The sequence below is a fragment of the Neolamprologus brichardi genome, chromosome 15 (genome assembly GCF_056152115.1).
Source record: "Neolamprologus brichardi isolate AB-2024 chromosome 15, ASM5615211v1, whole genome shotgun sequence".
Classification (NCBI taxonomy): domain Eukaryota; kingdom Metazoa; phylum Chordata; class Actinopteri; order Cichliformes; family Cichlidae; genus Neolamprologus; species Neolamprologus brichardi.
Window position 1 is genome coordinate 17,631,323 of NC_142118.1, and position 18,949 is coordinate 17,650,271.

At 41.2% G+C, this 18,949-nt stretch overlaps 2 protein-coding genes across 4 annotated transcripts; both read left to right on the forward strand.

Moving 5' to 3' along the window:
• The first annotated feature begins 222 nt into the window (after positions 1 to 222).
• nup43 (nucleoporin 43) lies at positions 223 to 4,475 on the forward strand. The gene is made up of 8 exons (XM_006792725.3): positions 223 to 438; positions 784 to 906; positions 1,167 to 1,244; positions 2,679 to 2,841; positions 2,927 to 3,062; positions 3,164 to 3,315; positions 3,419 to 3,535; positions 4,047 to 4,475. The coding sequence occupies exons 1-8, from the start codon at positions 319 to 321 to the stop codon at positions 4,274 to 4,276; spliced, it is 1,119 nt and encodes a 372-aa protein (XP_006792788.1). The 5' UTR covers positions 223 to 318; the 3' UTR covers positions 4,277 to 4,475.
• A 1,811-nt stretch (positions 4,476 to 6,286) lies between these two features.
• Positions 6,287 to 16,010, forward strand: lats1 (large tumor suppressor kinase 1). Of its 3 annotated transcripts, none has more exons than XM_006792726.3 (8): positions 6,287 to 6,490; positions 6,999 to 7,439; positions 8,359 to 8,446; positions 9,391 to 10,751; positions 11,272 to 11,854; positions 12,430 to 12,612; positions 13,419 to 13,525; positions 13,609 to 16,010. In XM_006792726.3, the coding sequence occupies exons 2-8, from the start codon at positions 7,110 to 7,112 to the stop codon at positions 14,116 to 14,118; spliced, it is 3,162 nt and encodes a 1,053-aa protein (XP_006792789.1). In that variant the 5' UTR covers positions 6,287 to 6,490; positions 6,999 to 7,109; the 3' UTR covers positions 14,119 to 16,010. The 3 variants fall into 3 exon arrangements, with proteins under 3 accessions (XP_006792789.1, XP_087708104.1, XP_006792790.1); XM_006792727.3 differs by lacking the exon at positions 6,287 to 6,490 and adding an exon at positions 6,739 to 6,793; XM_087851978.1 differs by lacking the exons at positions 13,419 to 13,525; positions 13,609 to 16,010 and having other exon boundaries at positions 12,430 to 12,700.
• Positions 16,011 to 18,949: the final 2,939 nt, after the last annotated feature.

The window sequence follows — 18,949 nt, forward strand, 5'->3', positions numbered from 1 at the left end:
CCTAAAACTTACAGAAGAGCATTTTATTGCAATAGACACAATTATCATTTCAATCCTCTCTATCGAAAATATGATGAAGTCTGCCAGAAGAAAAATGCTTACCCAACGAAATTTACATTTTTATTTAGAGCTTCTTAGAGCCCCATTCGTTCTGAAACATCTCGCCAGCGCCCCCTATGAGCCCGGATATACAAAGAGTAGCAGTTCTCCGGTCAATTAGTTCTTTGACAGCAGGCGCGTACCTTGCTCTGGTTTTACCCATGATTGCTAAGCTAACATCAGTAGTTGATCGTTAATTTTACGCAGAAATCTGGTTCCATGGAGAGTATAAACGCTAAATACGTATCCCAGAAAATCAGCAAAACGAAATGGCGGCCAGTGTCACATTCGGATCTGCAACTGCCAGAAATCTTTGCGACGGGCTCATGGGACAACGAGGTTGGCATGTTGACACTTTTTAAAAAATGGACCTCCCGCCAAACTTCTTTGCAAAATAACGGAATTTTAAGTGTTTTGCTCGTTGGCTGACTTGTAAACGCTGTAACGATCAGAGTACAATTTAAGACATGTAATAAACAACAATGTGACATATCGGCCATCTTTCTCCACATAAATGTAATAGATTAACATTTATTTCCAACAGTAAGGCAGGTATTTTTCCAAATTCACGGAGACTGTAGGATACTTACTGATACGTGCAAGTTATTTGATAGGTATCATATCTATAATGACTAATACGTGTTCAAATTTAACTTAGCCAGCTCAAATGTGTGTCTCTCACAGGACAACAGGATTTCTATTTGGTCCATTGGAAGTAATTTAAGCACTAGTATGGAAGATGGGTTTGAAGGAGACCCGCAGCTTATATGTGAACACAAGCATGATGGAGATGTTCTTGACCTGCAGGTAAGCCACTCACTGCGATGTGTAGCTCATTAGCCAGGTCTAAAAACTGCTGTGGTGTTGTGATTCGTTTGATTTTTTTATTTTGCACTCAAATCACTGTTTTAGGCTTTTATTGTGATATCTTAGTCTTACTAAAACCACGCTCATGTATATAAAAATATCTTTTTATTTTTGCAGAACATTTAGTCTTATCCTTCCCATTTGTGGGACTAACAACTTCAACAATAAGGCCTGATCCGTTTTCCTTCATGTATTTGCAGTTTTTGGACCAGGACAGAATAGTCACAGCATCATCAACAGGAGCCGTCACCATCTTTCGACACCACCAGAACAGCCAGGTGCTGTATGTGTTTTATGGATGCCTTGTGTTGAGCTTGATATGACCTTTGTTCTCCAAACTGAAGAAAGCCAATCCATCCATCATCTTCAAATGATCCAATATTGGATTGCATGTTATTTCAAATGTGTTCTTCTCTACCAGTGCTTTTGAGTTCCTCTTAGTGGATCCTGAGGTACTCCTGGTGCAGGTGGGATACACTTAATGGTCTATTTATTAATGCACACCTTGCTGACTCCAAGCTGGCCATCCATGATCTAATTCTCTTGTATCATTGAGTTGAGATCTGGTGACTTTGGAGACCATTACTCAGCCAGCAGCTTGACCTGTTGATACAAGGAAGGATGGCTCTGTCTGCTTTTGCATTCTTTACACCAAATTCTGACCTTAACTTGTGAATGCTGCAGCCAAAATTGAGACTCGTCAAAATAGGTGATGTTTTTCCCAGTCCTCTGTTGCCCAGTTTTGTTGAGCCCATGTGTACTGTAGCCTCAGTTTCCTGTCTTCAGCTGACAGTAATTCACTGGATATTTTATCTTTTTAAGACCATACTCTTTAAACCCCAGAGATGGTTGTGCAGGAAAATGCCAGTAGACCAGCAGTTTCTGAAATATTCAAACCAGCCTGTCTGACACCATGACAACTACACAATGTTAAAGTAACTTAAATCACCTCTCTTCCCCTTTCTGATAATCAGTTTGAACTTCAGGAAGTCGTCGTGACCATGATTACATACATGCACTGAGTTGCAGCCGTGTGACTGGCAGGTTAAATCTTTTTGTTGTAGCGAGCACTTGAACAGGTGTACCTAACAAAGTGGCCCGCAGGTTTTGGGTCTATCCCAGGGTCCCCTCCCGGTCGTGCGTGCCGCGAAAACCTCCAAAATGATCCTGATCAGATCGACACAAAGCAGCAGTGATTCTACTCTGAGCTTTTATTTTTAAACGAAATATATTTAAACTAAAATATCAGGAAATTAACACTGTTGTATAATTGGTATGTAATGATCTTTAAAGTCAGTCTTGTGCAAAACAGGAATATGTTGTAACGAACCAGAATAGACCAGTAAACTGAACTGGACCTCACTCTTAACCCTTGACTAGAGATAACAAAGTGTAGACTTGCAGTTTATCTTCAGTGGAAGGGAATTTGTCTTGCTCAGCAGTAAAAAGTAGTTTAACTGAACGTTTCTTCAGCGTCTTCACAATAAAAGTATGCAACCAGACATTTGTGTATAAAATACTTAACACAAAGATTCAACCAAGAAACTACAGCAGTACAGCTGTAACTCCTTACATATGGTGACAACCTCCGCCATGTCATCAAACTAAATTATAATAAGTTTTAGTGAAGCCTTATTCAGGAGGGGAATGACACAGACTGGTCAGTGGGATGCTGTGGAATTCACTTCTTGTTTCAATTCTCTTGCCTACAGACAATTTCGGTGTCTCAGCTCTGGGCGAGAGCACATCGTTATCCCTGTGACAACGCTCCCTGCACCGGCGTCGTGTGCAGCAGTCCGGAGATTGTTACAGTGGGTGAAGATGGCAGGATCGTCGTCTTCAGAGCTGACCAGGAGGGAGTGGTTCGAGTCATCGGTGAGCTCAAGAAGCAGAGTTATTTTTAAGTTGTGTGAAACAAGTTGAAACTAAGATCTTTAATGGACTGTTTAACCTTTGATAGAGAATGCCGACAGCAGCACAATCCATGCGGTGACATATCTGAGGACCACAGAGATTTTGACGGTGAACTCAATCGGTCAGCTCAAACTGTGGGACTTCAGACAGCAAAGCAACTCACCATCACAGATTCTGTCCCTGTAAGAGCTCTAAAAAATGCGTTCTTAAAAGTTTTTTGTTTCCTCCTTCCTGTTTATTTCAATTATAAGCAAGTCTGATGAGTTGGTTTCTGTTCATCCAGGTCAGGGGATCGAGTTCCTTTACACTGTGTGGACAGACATCCGAACCAGCAGCACATCGTGGCCACAGGAGGCCAGGATGGCATGCTCTGTGTGTGGGATGTGAGACAAGGCAACACACCCTTCTCACTGATGGAGGCACATACAGCTGAAAGTAAAGTCGGCTTATTGTGGGAAGATGTATTAAAACTGAAATTTAAAAGATGTTGTGCGTGTAAATAATGGTTTCGTACGTATGTCATTGGTTTTCCTGACAGTGTGGGAGGTCCACTTCCACCCAACCAACCCAGATCACCTGTTCACATGTTCAGAGGATGGCTCGCTGCTGCACTGGGAGACATCCTCCCATTCAGACATGCCTTCCTTCTTACAAGGCAAGTCAGTTTTATGGCATAAATATGATTGTTTTTACACTATTTTCCAACTAATTTAATTTCCTTCAGAATGACTTTTTGAATCACACAGACACATCCATACATGTGCTTTTTTCCTATACCTAAGCACCTTGTCTAATATTTGTGCACACACACACTCCGATTGGTACATCGGGGGCAATTCACGGTTCGGTATCTCGCCCAAGGATACTTCAGCATGCAAACTGGAGTAGCCAGGGACTGAACCACCAACCTTCCAGCTGGTAGACATCCCATTTTGCTTCGTCGTTTATGTACAGAGCAAATAAAAGAGGACCAAGAATAGATCCTTGTGGAACACCTGTAAAAATGGCAAGAGTTACACCTAGCACTGTTCACTGTCTCACACTCAATCAGCCAGGAGTTAACAAGTTGGCCTGTAAATTTCCTTGGGAAACTATTCCTCAATAAAATACAGTATAGTATTAATTCCTCTATGTTCATAATGTAATAAGTGTTTTTGTATTTTTAGGGGGCAGAAACAGCAGCATGGTCTCCCGCAGTGCAATGGCTCCAGCCGGAGGAAAGCAGCCCCTGATCAGTGCCTGGCTAAGTGGAGACTCCAGCAAAGGCCGCCTGGAGACGACTCACATGCTGCCCAGCCAGACGCTGTCTGTCAACAGCCTGGACGTGCTCGGTCCGTGTCTCGTGTGCGGCACTGATGGAGAGGCTATTTTTGTCAACAGACAGGTCCCGGTTTAAAAGTGATGTTAGTGCCTCAGAGTGGATGTGGATGAAGATGTTTATTTGGTGTCAGCTTGAGGGTCATACAAGAGGTGTAAAATACTGGACTATTAGCTTTATTTGTCTTTTTCATCACGGGCAGAATAGTTCAACCCAACAATGTTTTTTGTACAGATGACGTTTAATACAGTTATAAAATAAAAATACTTAATAGAAATGTCTCAAGACTCATTTGAGCTGTTTTCTCTCTTTTCCATTTATTAATAAATACAGAAATTGTAAGTTAATCACTCATCTTTTCATTACCTTCTTAGAAGATCAACTTCAGCTCTATCTCAGCATCTAGATTACTGTTTTCCCAGGGCTATTTCCAGGCCTGCTTCAAAAATTAAAGTTCCTACTCAAATATGTATTTAAAATTTATGAAAATATAGTTACTATATATACACTATATTTAACACTCCTAAATTAAGGGTAACTAAAACTATTTTTACATGGCTCCAAAATTTCTTTGCAGAATGTTGTGTGTGTATTGTAATGGGTTTTCAAGCCATCTTAAATCTTTCCCATGTCAAGTACCCCTGTGCTAAAATAAAAGGAAACCTCAAACCAATACCCAAGCCAATAAAAACGTACTAAACCTAAAAGAAACAAAAAGCAAAATCGATAAATAATTACTTAGTTATAATAAATAAATATATAATGTCATGATATTTGGAGTGATTATCTCAGAATTTCGAGTTGCGTATTTAAAAATTTTAACCTATTGATAAGCAGTGTTGGTCAAGTTACTTGAAAAAAGTAATCAGTAATTAATTACTGATTACTTCCCCAAAAAAGTAATCCCGTTACTTTACTGATTACTTATTTTCAAAAGTAATTAATTACTTAGTTACTTAGTTACTTAGTTACTTTTTAAAAACATGATTTACAACCTGAATAGGCGATAAAGCGATAGATCTTTCAGCCCAATTCTACTTTTTCTACATAATCCATCATACAAAATGTAATCAAATGGAAAAGTCTCTTTTTAAAACTTGTTTTGTTAGTTTTAATCTTTTAACTTTATGCATGAAGCAAAATTTTAATTATATGCACCATTCTCTGACTGGAAGAAATTAGTTTAACATTTAAACCTATTTTCTGCACATTCCAGCACATAATATATATATATATATATATATATATATATATATATATATATATATTGTTTACCTTCACTCTTTCAGATGCAAGTAAAACACAGCAGAAAATAAATAAAGTCAAAGACTAGCGGTCCTTTTGCTCTATTTTCACCTGTAAAGCAGGAGTAGGGTAGGCGGAGGGTTATCCTGGTGCAGGTGTGCCACAGCGGTCAGTGGAAGGATACCGCAGTTTCTCTGTGAGTTTCCCATTACGTCGTAGCGCACTCGGTGCTTGCTTGGAAGTTTAGGGGTTTTTTTTCGCTGTAAAAAGAAGTTTTCTTCCCACGCACAACGGACACTAATGTTTTTGTCACTTTTTATGGAATCAAACTCAAAGTAAGGTCAGTACTTCCACGCTTTAAACGCTGCACGCTCATACTCTCTCCAGCACTCGATATATGATCCATTGTTGATCTGCACACAGCTGTTGTCACACACGTCGCACTCGCTTACGTCACTGTCATGAGACATTCTCGCAAGAAAATCACGGTTTTAGTAACGCAGTAACGCAGCGTTCCTACGGGAAAGTAACGGTAATCTAATTACCGTTTTTGCAATAGTAATCCCTTACTTTACTCGTTACTTGAAAAAAGTAATCGGATTACAGTAACGCGTTACAAGTAACGCGTTACTGCCCATCTCTGTTGATAAGTATCGAAATTTGGCGTCATAATCAATAAGTCAAGTTATTAAATCTAGATTTCAAGATAATAACGCGAAATTGTGACTTACAGGCTTTTTTCTTCAGTGGTTTAAACGAGCTTCCATATACTGGGAAATTAAACTCAATTGAAGAAAACAAAGCTCTTTTACATTAACGGAACTTTATTTTGGAAAACGGAAGTATTCTTCGTTAGCTTTATTTATAGCTTGGAGCTGTTGTACTTGTCATTCAGACATCCCAGGAATCCTACACGACTACCCAGCACGACACAACAAAGACGTTTTGAGTTAAAACTGCGTCCTTGTCACCGAGGAACGTCAAGCAATAGTCTTTACCCATTTAAAGAAGGAAATTGTGGCGGAAAAACGGCAGCTGAGGGTTCTGGTAAGTTGTCTAACTGTTGTTAGTTGTGCTTCGAGCTAACAGGCTAGTTCGCATCCTGTTGTTGAATTAGCCTAGAAGCAAATGGATGCCTTTAGCACACAGGCCGCGGAGGCACTGCTGAGCCGCTGGATTTAACGCAGAGAAAACTTACGATGGCTGAAGCTTACGGATCGTTAGGTAGTTGTGATTTTAATGGCGAATTTGTCGGATGTATTTGGCATTTTATGCTAGTACCTGACGCAGGATCATTCGCGTTACAGCAGCACTCTGTTAGCGAACAGTGCTAACAGCGCTAGCAAGTGGGTGAGTTATTGATTTATAATGGAAAACGGTTTCGTCCGAAGGTTTAAGTTTTATACACCATAGTTTAGCTTGTAAATGAAATAAGAAGCAACGAGATCCAGTTCTGTTTTTGCTATTGGCTACTACTAATTCCCATATTTTATGTTTATCTGTAAAGTACTACACTCACATTCTCAAGAATAACATCCACTCTATATTTTTCCAGCTGCAGCATGCAGATGTGAGCTCAGACATCAAAGATCCTGTGCTATCACTTCAACTCTGGACTGGTGAAATCCTCTTCATCCCTCTTCATCGTCATCCTACATGCTCGTACATGAAAAGAGGGGAGAAACCCGAAGGATACCGGCAGAGGAGACCCAAAACGTTTCCCGTCACGAACTACAGTGGCAACAGCCAACAGATGCTGCAGGAAATACGGAACAGCCTGCGCAACCTGTCGAAACCGTCAGACCCACCTAAAGTGGACACTGGTGCACAAGGGAAGATGCTCCAAGAGGATTCAAGGCAACTGGGGCGCAGCAACAACCCCAAAAACCCTCACCACAAAACCTTACAGGAGATCCGCGAGGCCCTAATGCCTTTTAAAAATGAGCCCAACACTTCAGGCTTGCAGCGGGAAACCCGTTTTCTAGGGCTCGAGGAGGTGAGGAATGTTTTTAGATATCGTTAAGGGTTGTTTTGAACGATTGTGGAGGTATGGCGTTCTGTGCATGTCTCTGTAATTGAGGGTAATCGCTGGGAACAGATTGTTTTGAGTGGAATTATTTAGAAAATGAGAGGCATGCAAAGTGGAATTACAAGCTTGTACAGTTCAGAGTAAAGAATTTGTTTCTCAGTTGGCATTTACAACTTGTTTTGAGTAAGTGCGTGCAATCCAGGTATGAATTTGGTATGTAGTGCTTTAGTCAAAGTATGTCATAGTTAATGTAAATTTGTTAATTTAAGCTACAATTTTGGCTTTCACAGGCCATTAAAATAAGTTAACTGACATAAAACTACTATTTGTGATGTCAGTATTAACTGAAGCACCTGTGATTATGATTTTTGATTAATAAGCCCTCCAGTTAAACAGGTTGTGTGACTGGTTCTGTTTGTCTGCTTGTTGTTTTTATGTGTTAGTAGGATTACTCAAAGTTAAGGACAGGTGCCTGAAAATGCTGCCAGTTGTGTGACTTGGCACAAGTTAGAAATGAAGAACCTTTTTTTTTTTTTTTCTTCTTCATGGTAGTCATTCCATTTCCACAACTTACTCTGGAAATGCTCTAGATGCAGATCTAATATGTCACCATGTTCTCTTTCAAACTACTCCCAGTCTGTGGTTTTAGTTCCACCTCATTATCAGTCAACACAAGTCTTTGCTCTTATGTTTTTTTTGCCTTTGTTCTTGTCTCTGTAGTATCAGTACAGGAGGATTTTCTGTGTTTGTTTATAGATTGCTATTCAACTGTTGGACAGAACAAAACAGTGAATTAAAGATGTCACTGTAGGCCAATTTGTGTCTTATTCCTCTTTAATTGCTCAGTTCTAAATTTTTTGTGTTCAATTTCTTTTTCCCTCTTAAGCCAAGCATCAGTCACGGTGTAGGGCCGGCTACAGACTACATGGGTAAGGTTGTTTCCAATCCCAGCTCTGCAGGACTCAAACCCCCAGGTATGTCAGTCCTCTGGGATTAACTGTTGCTTCTCCTGTTTTATCATCCATCCAGCCTCAGTATTGTTTGAGGGATTTGGGACATTTTCTTTAAGAAATAACTGTGCTGTTGACACACAGCATGAGTCACTGCATCACTGAATGGAAAAGGTTGACTGGAAGGTTTTTGGTTTTTATTTTGAGTGGTGGTTGTGACACATTTTAAGGATGAAAATATTGTCTTTGTTTAGTAACCTAAGCAGTTTATAGGGCGTCTGTATTGCTTAGTTATTACAAAAAGCAAACCCTAAAAGTTCTCCTTTATGCAAGTTACAAGTCTTTATCCACCATGCCCTGGAGTAAAGGATTGCGTGTGAGTCACTGACAAATGTTTAATACAAATCCTTTATAAAACTTGTGTCAAAAGGATTCCCAGGTTCATTCACACAGTTGTGAAATTGAGGGCATTTTGAAGGTGTGACCCATCAATTGAAAGGGGACATAAGAGTTCATTGAGGGAGAAAGGCAGCACGCAGTTAAGCAAGGTAAAGAGCCACTTGAAAGTCAACCATCCACTCTAAGAGAATCTGAGGCAGCAGAATAATTTGTTGAAATTGTTAAAGTATCTGGTTAGGTGACTGAGGCAAGGTTCAGATGCCTCAAATGGGCTGAGAGAAGTGGCTTTTCCTGACTGTATGATCAAAAAAAGGACTGGTGGCATGTCTGACAACACAGAAGCAGTATAGATATTACCGGTAGTATATGTGTGCATTAAAATTTTGCCTTTTGAACTGAGAAGATGAGTTTTACACAGTTGCTCTTATGAAAGTTCAGTGTTAGATGGCCTTTTTGTTTTGAATTATTTAGGCTATGAGATTCTGAAAGTAATTTCATGTTTTCAGTCATTCTTCTTTTTTTTTTCTTCCTTCAGCTTGACTTTAACTTTAGTGTGTGTCTGTCTGTAGAGTCTTCTCACATCCAGCCGGCTGTCCTGAGGAGGTCGAGCTGGAAGGGCTCTAAGGAAGGAATGATGTACCGATCCGACAGCCCTGGACCGCCTCCTGCCTTCCCACAGGGCCACCCTACAAACAACCAGAGGGTCACACCTCCACCAAACCGCGGTGGCATGCCTTGTGCGTCATCCTGGGACAGCAACCCATCAACAAAGCGGTACTCTGGAAACATGGATTACCTTGTGCCACGCATTTCTCCAGTACCCCAGGGGCCGTGGCCTGATGGGTACAGCGCAGCACCTCAGAATCAACGTGGGATCAGCCCAGTGCCCATGGGCCACCAGCCCATCATAATGCCAAGCTCTGGGGGTAATAAGTTCACCTTTCCCCCTAGCTGGACTCAGAGTGGCTCCTCTCAGCCAGACTACATGACAGGGGGCAGCAGACATCCCCCTCCTCCGTACCCGGTCAACCAGAGTAGCCGGCACAGTCCCACTGACCAGCAGACAGGAGGACCTGCATCCTCGCCTTCTTACCACAATGGAGGGAACATCCCTCAGTCCATGATGGTTCCCAACCGGAAAAGCCACAACCTTGAGTTGTACTTTTCTGGTCTTCCTCAGTCCTGGTCCAGCCAGCCCCAACCTTCCTCCGGCAACGGCAGCAACCAGGACCGCTCTCCGTCATGGCAACATAACATGCCAGTCCGCTCCAATTCTTTCAACAGCCACCAGCTGAACAGCCGATCTACTCACCCGACCAGCTCACAGCCCTCTGCCACCACAGTCACTGCCATCATACCGACTCCCATTCTTCTGCCGGTGAAAAGCACCCGCGTTCAGAAAGCTGAACTGCACACTGCTGTCGCTCCAACACATCCTCCATGGAAACCGCACGTTGCACCACCACCTGCTGCGCCTGCCTACCTAGAACCCGCAGGTACAGTCCCGCAGGTCGTATCTGAAGCACCTGACTATCACGGACCTCCTCCCCCTTACCCTAAGCACCTCCTCCAACAGCAGGCTGCTCCCAGCCCACCAGGGTATGACACAGGGGCCAACAGGCTCAGTGCAGGCAGAGAGGATCCTGCTGATGAGGAGAGCAGCGGCCGGGGGGACGGCTCGAGGGAAAAACCATCAGAAAGCCCAGAGGGTGGAGCAGCAAGAGAGGAGGACAGGAAGCAAATCACAACATCGCCTGTCCCAGTCCGACGCAACAAGAAAGACGAAGAGCGGAGAGGGGAGTCGGGAAGAGTCAATTTGTATTCCCCACAGGCCTTCAAGTTCTTTATGGAGCAACACATAGAGAACATCCTGAAGAACCACCAGCAGCGGATTCACAGAAGGAAGCAACTGGAAAATGAGATGCAAAGGGTGAGAACATCAGTGGAAGCATTTTCACAACAGTTGCTGCTCAATTCTTCCATCGTTTTACTGTTTTTCTACCTTTTATTTCTTCTTGTCCTCCTGTGACTTTGTCTCTGATCTTTTTCATGCAGTTCTGTTTTTTCTCAGCTGTTCTTTCTTCTTCTTTTTTTCCCCTCCTCGCTGTCACTAACAGCTGATCTAAAAGGTAAAGGTATCTCTGCTGGCATGTGACATTATTGGGAATCTGGTGTTTGTGTTTTGAATGTGTTTTCTGATGAAAGCATGATGGCCTGCTATAGCTGAATAAAATGCATGCTATCCCATAGCCTTCACTTTACTGCTTGTGAATTTCTGCTTTGGAATAAAATGATTAACTCTGGTAATCACCACAATTGCATTTTGATATGTTGGACTTCATTTCCTTCATTTCTTTTGTCCCCTTTCCCTTGATGCTTACAGTTTTTCATAGTTTATTTATTTTATATTCCTTCATTGTATATAACTATTCCTTTTGCCATGTGTTCAGGTGGGTTTGTCTTCAGAGGCCCAGGAGCAGATGCGTATGATGCTCTGTCAAAAGGAATCTAACTACATTCGGTTAAAACGAGCTAAGATGGACAAGTGCATGTTCAAACGGATCAAGACCCTCGGCATCGGTGCCTTCGGCGAGGTCTGCTTGGCCAGAAAAGAGGACACGGGAGCGCTGTACGCCATGAAGACTCTCCGCAAGAAGGACGTGCTCCTGAGAAACCAGGTGGCTCACGTCAAGGCTGAGAGGGACATTCTGGCGGAGGCCGACAATGAGTGGGTAGTGCGTCTCTACTACTCTTTCCAAGATAAGGACAACCTGTACTTCGTTATGGAGTACATCCCCGGAGGGGACATGATGAGCCTTCTCATCAGACTCGGCATCTTTAAAGAAGAGCTGGCTCAGTTTTACATCGCAGAGCTCACCTGCGCTGTGGAGAGCGTCCACAAGATGGGCTTCATCCACCGAGACATCAAGCCTGACAACATCCTCATAGACAGAGACGGTCACATAAAGCTGACAGACTTCGGTCTTTGCACTGGTTTCCGCTGGACCCACGACTCGAAATATTACCAGAGCGGTGAGAGTTTATTTTAATTTTACATGCTTATAGCAGACATGTTAGACTTTTAAATGTCATGCCACATACATACTGCTACAGTGATATAGTCATTTCATATAATGCCCCAATGTATTTAAGTAACTTTTTACTTGTATAACAAGTTTCAAGACAAACATCACAAAGTGCTTCACAAAGAAATACCAAGGCATTTGAAACAAAACAGACAAAAAATTAACCAAGTACATATGTACAAGTAACCCTGTTAAACCAGGGGTGGGGAAAGCTTCAAGTGCCGGTGTCCTGCAGGTTTTAGATGTGTCCTTAAACACAGCTGATTTAAATGGCTAAATTACCTCAACATTTCTTGAAGTTTTCCAGAGGCCTGGTAATGAGCTAATCATTTGATTCAGGTGTGTTGACCTCAGACCGTCATTTAAAAGAAAGGGGAAAACCAGAATATTCTGAATAGCATCTTTCAGCTTTCTTTTAATGATTGTCATCAAAATCTTTGTTCTGTTCAGAGCCTAAAACAATCTGACCTGCTGACATATAGAAAGTAGAAAAATCACTGTGTTCACATGCCCTCTCTTCAGGGGACCACGTGAGGCAGGACAGCATGGACTTCAGTAAGGAATGGGAGGATCCAGCCAACTGCCGCTGTACAGACCGCCTGAAGCCTCTGGAAAGGAGAAAGGCCCGGCAGCACCAGCGTTGTCTGGCCCATTCACTCGTGGGGACACCCAACTATATTGCACCAGAGGTGCTGCTTCGAACAGGTAGAGTGCAGCATCCAGGCAACATTTTTTGATTTAATGTTGTTGTTTTTTGTTTTCTTTGTTTGTGTTTTTTTTTTTTTTTTTTTTTTTTTTTTTTTGAAGGCTTCTATTATTGTTGGCTAATATATGTCATCACTAATTCTATTAGTGATGACATAGTGTGTTTTTTTTTGTTTTTGTTTTTTTTGTTTGTTTTTTTTTTTTAGTGCCTCTGCCGTCTTTGTCGAGCTATCTGATCATCTTTTCTCTCATGAATTCATGCGCTGTTCTGTGTATTAGCTCTCACTGTAACAGAGTCGCTGGAAATAAATACTTGCATGACAGGTGAGAACAAATGTATATTTTATCATCCTGTCTGTGACAATAAGAAGGCCTACCGCACCCTTTGATGCTATGTGTATTATATTATTGTGCATATACACAACTTTACAGAATGAATTATGATTCATTCTGTAAGTTTAACTTGTTTTAGTCTGCAGATTATTATTTAAACAGCTGATCAGTGATTAAACCACAGAGCTAAAAAAAAAAAAAAGGGGGGGTGTGCTGCCTTTGAATAGCCATCAGTCTAAAAGAGTTAATTGAGTTACAAAAAGAAAAGTTGATTTACAGGATAGAAATAAACAGTATTTTGGCTCCCCCACCCCCTTTTATATTACACATTGAGTAGAATAAAAGTGTCTCTCAAAAAAAAATCCTGTTAACCTGTGTGTGTGTGTGTGTGTGTGTGTGTGTGTGTGGAAATAAAAGCTGTATTTCAGATCTGAATCCTCCCCAAACTGTTGTTTTCCTTTAATCTTCTTCAGGATACACCCAGCTCTGTGATTGGTGGAGTGTAGGAGTGATCTTGTATGAAATGGTCGTTGGACAGCCTCCTTTCTTAGCAACCACACCCCTGGAGACGCAGCTAAAGGTATGCGAGGCAGTTGCAGTGAAATGCTAAGCATCCACACAGGTCATTGTTTGCTTCATGTTGTTTTTCAATTTTGGAACTAGGTGATAAACTGGAAGAGCACGCTGCACATTCCCCCGCAGGCCAAGCTCAGCGCAGAGGCATCGGATCTCATCGTTAAACTGTGCCGCGGCCCTGAGGACCGCCTCGGTAAGAACGGCGCGGATGAAATCAAAGCCCATCCTTTCTTCAAAAGCATCGATTTCTCCAGCGACCTCAGACAGCAGGTGGCACCATACATCCCCACCATCGCCCACTCCACGGACACCTCCAACTTCGATCCTGTGGACCCAGATAAAATGTGGAGCAGCGACGGCGATGACGAGGACAGCCATAACGACACACTAAACTGTTGGTTCCGCAACGGAAAGCACCCCGAGCACGCCTTCTACGAGTTTACCTTCCGGCGCTTCTTTGACGACAACGGCCATCCGTACAGCTGCCCCAAGCCCATCGAGTACGAGGGCTACGAGGACGAGGCTGACTCGGAGGGCGCCGCACAGGAGGGCGCCAGCTCCTCTGCGTTACAGGGACGAGACCTGGTCTATGTGTAGCACTCGAGGCCCGCTGACACGCTTGTACATAATGAGTAGACGCAAGGGGTTTTTAGTGGCATCACATTTGAAACATAGGAAGTATGTTTGTTTGGTCACATTAACAGACTGTTTATTTTAAAAGCGAACAACAAAACCACAGTCGCAACCTAAAGGAACAATTCAACATTTTAGGAAATGCCATTCTTTGATTTCTTACCACGAGTCGGAGGATGACAAACAGAGGGCTACATAGGAAGCTGGCCATCATTTGGTTAGCTGAGCTTAAACTCTAAAAACAGCTCTGTCCAAACTTAAAACCTGTCTGTCAGCACCACTGAGGCTCAGGATTAACACACTGCACCCTGGTTACCTGAGGGAGGTTCTTGGTAGACACACAACTTTATTTATAAAGCACTGCTACACTACAACCTACATGCACACGGTGCGCTCTCTTGATCTCTCTCTCTACACACACACACACTTTAAGATGCACGCAGTAAACGGTCTGTGTCATGTCTTGTTGTGTTCACGTATAGCACGGGCTACTTTGGTGTATTTGCACCGGTTATGGCCACAAGCAGGAATGCACCTCAGAGTACTGATAGGCATCCACACACAAAGAGAATAGCTGCGAGGTATCTGTCAATAGCGCTTACATGGTCGGATACCATTAATTGAATTGAGGGAGGTGGTAAATGCACTAACCAGGTACAAAACCAGGTAACCAGGGACAAAAAATTAAAACCAGTCAGGTGCTGATACAATGCTTTTCTGTTTGGACGTTACTTTGACACATGTTCACCAGATGGTGTTAATGTTGTGGCTGATTGATGTAGGTTCTTGTCATATTTGGGATGCCACTCAGTTGGAAAAAAGAAGACTGACTCGAGTCTAAGGCTTTGTTAGATCCTAACCTAGCAACAGCTGCTTGTTTTGTAACCGGTGAAAAGAAAATTCAATAAAATGAAAAGTTAAAGCTTTTTTAAGTTTAAAGTGCCCCATTTTAGCTTTAGTTGACATTAGCTAGACTTTTTTTTTTTTTTTTTTTTTAAATGCATTGCAGCTCAATTTTCAGGTGCACAAATGTGACTAATGCCATCATTAAACATCCACACCCGACGTCATCGACGTTACAGAGTAAAGATCTGTAATTCCTGAACACCACCTCCAATACTATTTTAAATGCTCTCAAATTAAGGCTGAGAATCTGCACTTTGAATGTTTTTCTAACCCATTAAAGTAATAACTACATATCTGGACCTGAACTGTAACCCAGTGGGTTTCAGAGGTGCTGGTAGGTGTATTTTTGTCAGAGCTGGGCCAGCTACTCCAGTATAATTCTCCTTCTCCTGGCATGTTTTCCAGAAATGCATCCATTTTTAAAGTGTGACATATGCCGCATAAATCTCATAAGAGGAATGGAAAGCATGCAAGCAAGGAAGAAGAGGAAAATAAAACAAAATCGGGGCGCTCTCTCCCTTTTTAAAGCCTTAATTTATTTAATAAGTTGTAACATGTGATGCTAGTATAGATGCTGTTTGTGCGGGAGTTTTATTCATTGGTTAAAAAAAAGAATACATTTTAATTTATGTTTTAATGTTTGCAGTGGGGGATTTAGTGTTATGACTCTTAGAAATGTTGCAGGGAGAAATATTGCTCTAATTAATTATTGCTGTGCCTTTTTATTTTTGGTTAAATATAAAGGGGGTTAATAATCAAACAGGCATATAATAAGTAGCAGATGATTGAACTACAGTAGATTTTTGTTTTTATTTTTCTAATTTATATCTAAAATGTATTTATAAATTATGTTGTATACAGTTGATGTAAATATTTTTTTTTCCTCTCCCTCCCACCCCCACCCTCTGGGCAGGTCCTCGTTGGGGTCCACTGCTGCTTTTTTTTTTTTTTTTTTTTTTTTTTTCCTTTTTGTTATCCATAAACTTTATTTTAATGTCACTCATATTGGTCAACCAAAGCACTAAATATGTGGATTTTCGTTTTTTGTATAACTCACGTTTTAAGGAAAAAATCACAACACTAAGAAAAGTCAGGGTTTCTGTTTTTTTTTTTTTAAAGCCGGAAATGCACTTGGTCATCTTTTGGTGAGTTTGTTCGACTCTTCATCACATATCAGTTCCTTTTTTCTTTTTTGTGCTTTTCTCTCACTGCGTATAGGAAAGATCTCTGAATGTAGTTATCATGGACTTACTGGTGACCACTGTTATTCTGCACTGGTTTTGTTTTCTTTTATGAGAGAATTTTATTTTTCTGTAAATTTGTTGCGCTGGGAAATTTAAGAACAGTGGAAACTGGGATAAATAAAGAATGTAAAGAACAAAACATGTTTTACAAGCACACCAAGCGTGATGTATTGTTATCGCCATCAAGTAGAGGAAGATTTAAATTCCTTCTTCTCATATGAATCAGCCAGAAAGGGCAGACTTTCATGATTGCCAAGCGACAAAACATATTCAGCTAATGGAGATAAGAAATTGTTGCATTGTTTGACTCCCCTATATTAAAGTTACACTGCTACTAAAGGCAGCACCCATGTGTTATTCCTAACCTTGTAGATGTTAATCCTGATAGGCTTAGAAAACTGCAGCATTGTGACTGAGTTTACAGATACAGAATTATCAAAGCAAGGCACTAATCAGATCTTCAGTGATTTGCTAAAGAGATTTCAGCCAATGTAACAGGTTTGTAAGAGAAGCTCCTCAGGCATGCTCAAACAGCTCTGTTATCCTTTAAATCTAAAAAATGTATACAAATGTTTTCATTTTTTATAAATAGTTCTACTGTATAATTTAGAATTCAGCACTGTGGAAAAATATATTTAAATATTAAAACATTTGACTTCTCTCAAGATGAACAGAAGTTGAAATCACCTGAAGCAACTTTCTGCTCAAATATGTTTTTATGGGTTTTTTTGCTGTCCCAAAAGAAAGAAAAGTGTACATAGATGTTTTCATCCCAGTGGCGACCCTACCTGAGAGCTTTCAAAAATAAATTTTTAAAAAAGGACAGTTTTCTGGCTTTGCAACCCTGAATTTGTTGAAGTTCGTATTTGTTGCCATCAGAGGGCGCTTAACTGAGTTTAACAGAGAAGTGACTAAAGAAAATGCAGCAGTAAGTCAGTTACTGTATGCATGTGTGTATGGGAACATATGCTAAAAACAAATGCTATGTGAAGTAAAATAATAAAATTTATACATTTTTGGCTGAAATCTAACATTTTTAGGTTTATTTTATTCTGCATTTTCTGCACTACAGTATAGTGTGAAAATAAAACTCCAGTGAAGAATTGTCCCCATAAAATAGGACAATCTAAATTTTTTAAAATATAAGATCACATCACTTGGCTCATCTTACAGTGGATAACTCATACCCAACCTAAAACAGTGCAGTTATTTTTAAGTGTATTGTCAAACACTATTAAATGTGGTTAAATGTTTCAGTCCAGTTCAGAGTTACATATTCTCATTCTAGTCTCAAGACTTACAGTTATATGACTTTGGGTTTTGTTTACTGAAACACACACATTAAACACCTATATAGTTATTGGCAGCTTGAATCGTACATGCTAGCTGATAGACGTACCTCAAACTGAGCACCCTCCCTTTTCCTCCTGTAAGATGCCAAAATCTCAGTTTTCTGAACAGTGGAGTCAGTTTTGCAGGTTCAAGGTGAACAGTTTTGAGTAGTTCGGCATGTTGAAGCCACCTGTGGAGCAAAATCCCAAAATAAGGCCTTTAATGAGTCTGTGGGATGTGGGATACTGACGGCCCTGTGAGATTTTGCAGATCTCATCTCTGTTCAAGACTACAACTAGATTCCTTGTTGGGATCATTTCTCATTCTCTGTACAGCTGTGTACAAAAACACCAACCCCAGCCCAGCTGTAAAAGCTACAGCAGCACAAACTGCATCACATTGCCACTGGAATTTAAATGCATTCAGCTGGTGAAAATGTTTTTATTTTTGATCCTGCTACAGAGTTTCTCTCACATTGTTGCAGCTACAAGAACAAAGATCTTATCAGTGGAGATCTCTGTGTTTCCTTCATCTGGCTCCGTTTGTCCAGAACCAACAAAGCATCAGATACCTGGACTATGTTGTATCCAGATAACCTCAGGGTTAACCCTGGGTTTCTGTACTACTAAGCAGAGATGGGCACTAACACGTTACTTGTAACGCGTTACTGTAATCCGATTACTTTTTTTGAGTAACGAGTAAAGTAAGGGTTTACTATTGCAAAAACGGTAATTAGATTACTGTTACTTGCCCATAAGCACGCTGCGTTACTGCGTTACTAAAACCGTGATTTTCTTGCGAGAGTGTCTCATGACAATGACGTAAGCGAGTGCAACGTTCGTGGCAACAGCTGTGTGCAGATCAACAATGGATAATATATCGAGTGCGGGAGAGAGTATGAGCGTGCAGCGTTAAAAGCGTGGAAGTACTGACCTTACTTTGACTTTGATTCCATAAAAAGTGACAAAAACATTAGCGTCCGCTGTTCACTGCGTGGGAAGAAAACTTATTTTTACAGCGAAAAACCCGAGCAAGCACCGACAGTACGCTGCCACGGGAATGTGAAACTCCCAGATCCTTCCACTGACCACTACGACACACCTGCACCAGGGCAAACCTCCGCCTACGCCACTCCTGCTATACAGGTGATAATAGAGCAACAGCACCGCTGAGTCTTTGATTGTATTTATTTTCTGCTATGTTTTACTTGCATCTATTTGAAAGAGTGAGTGTAAACACAAAAAAATATTTTATTTTATGTGCTGGAATATGCAGAAAATAGGTTTAAATGTTAAACAAATTTCTTCCAGTCA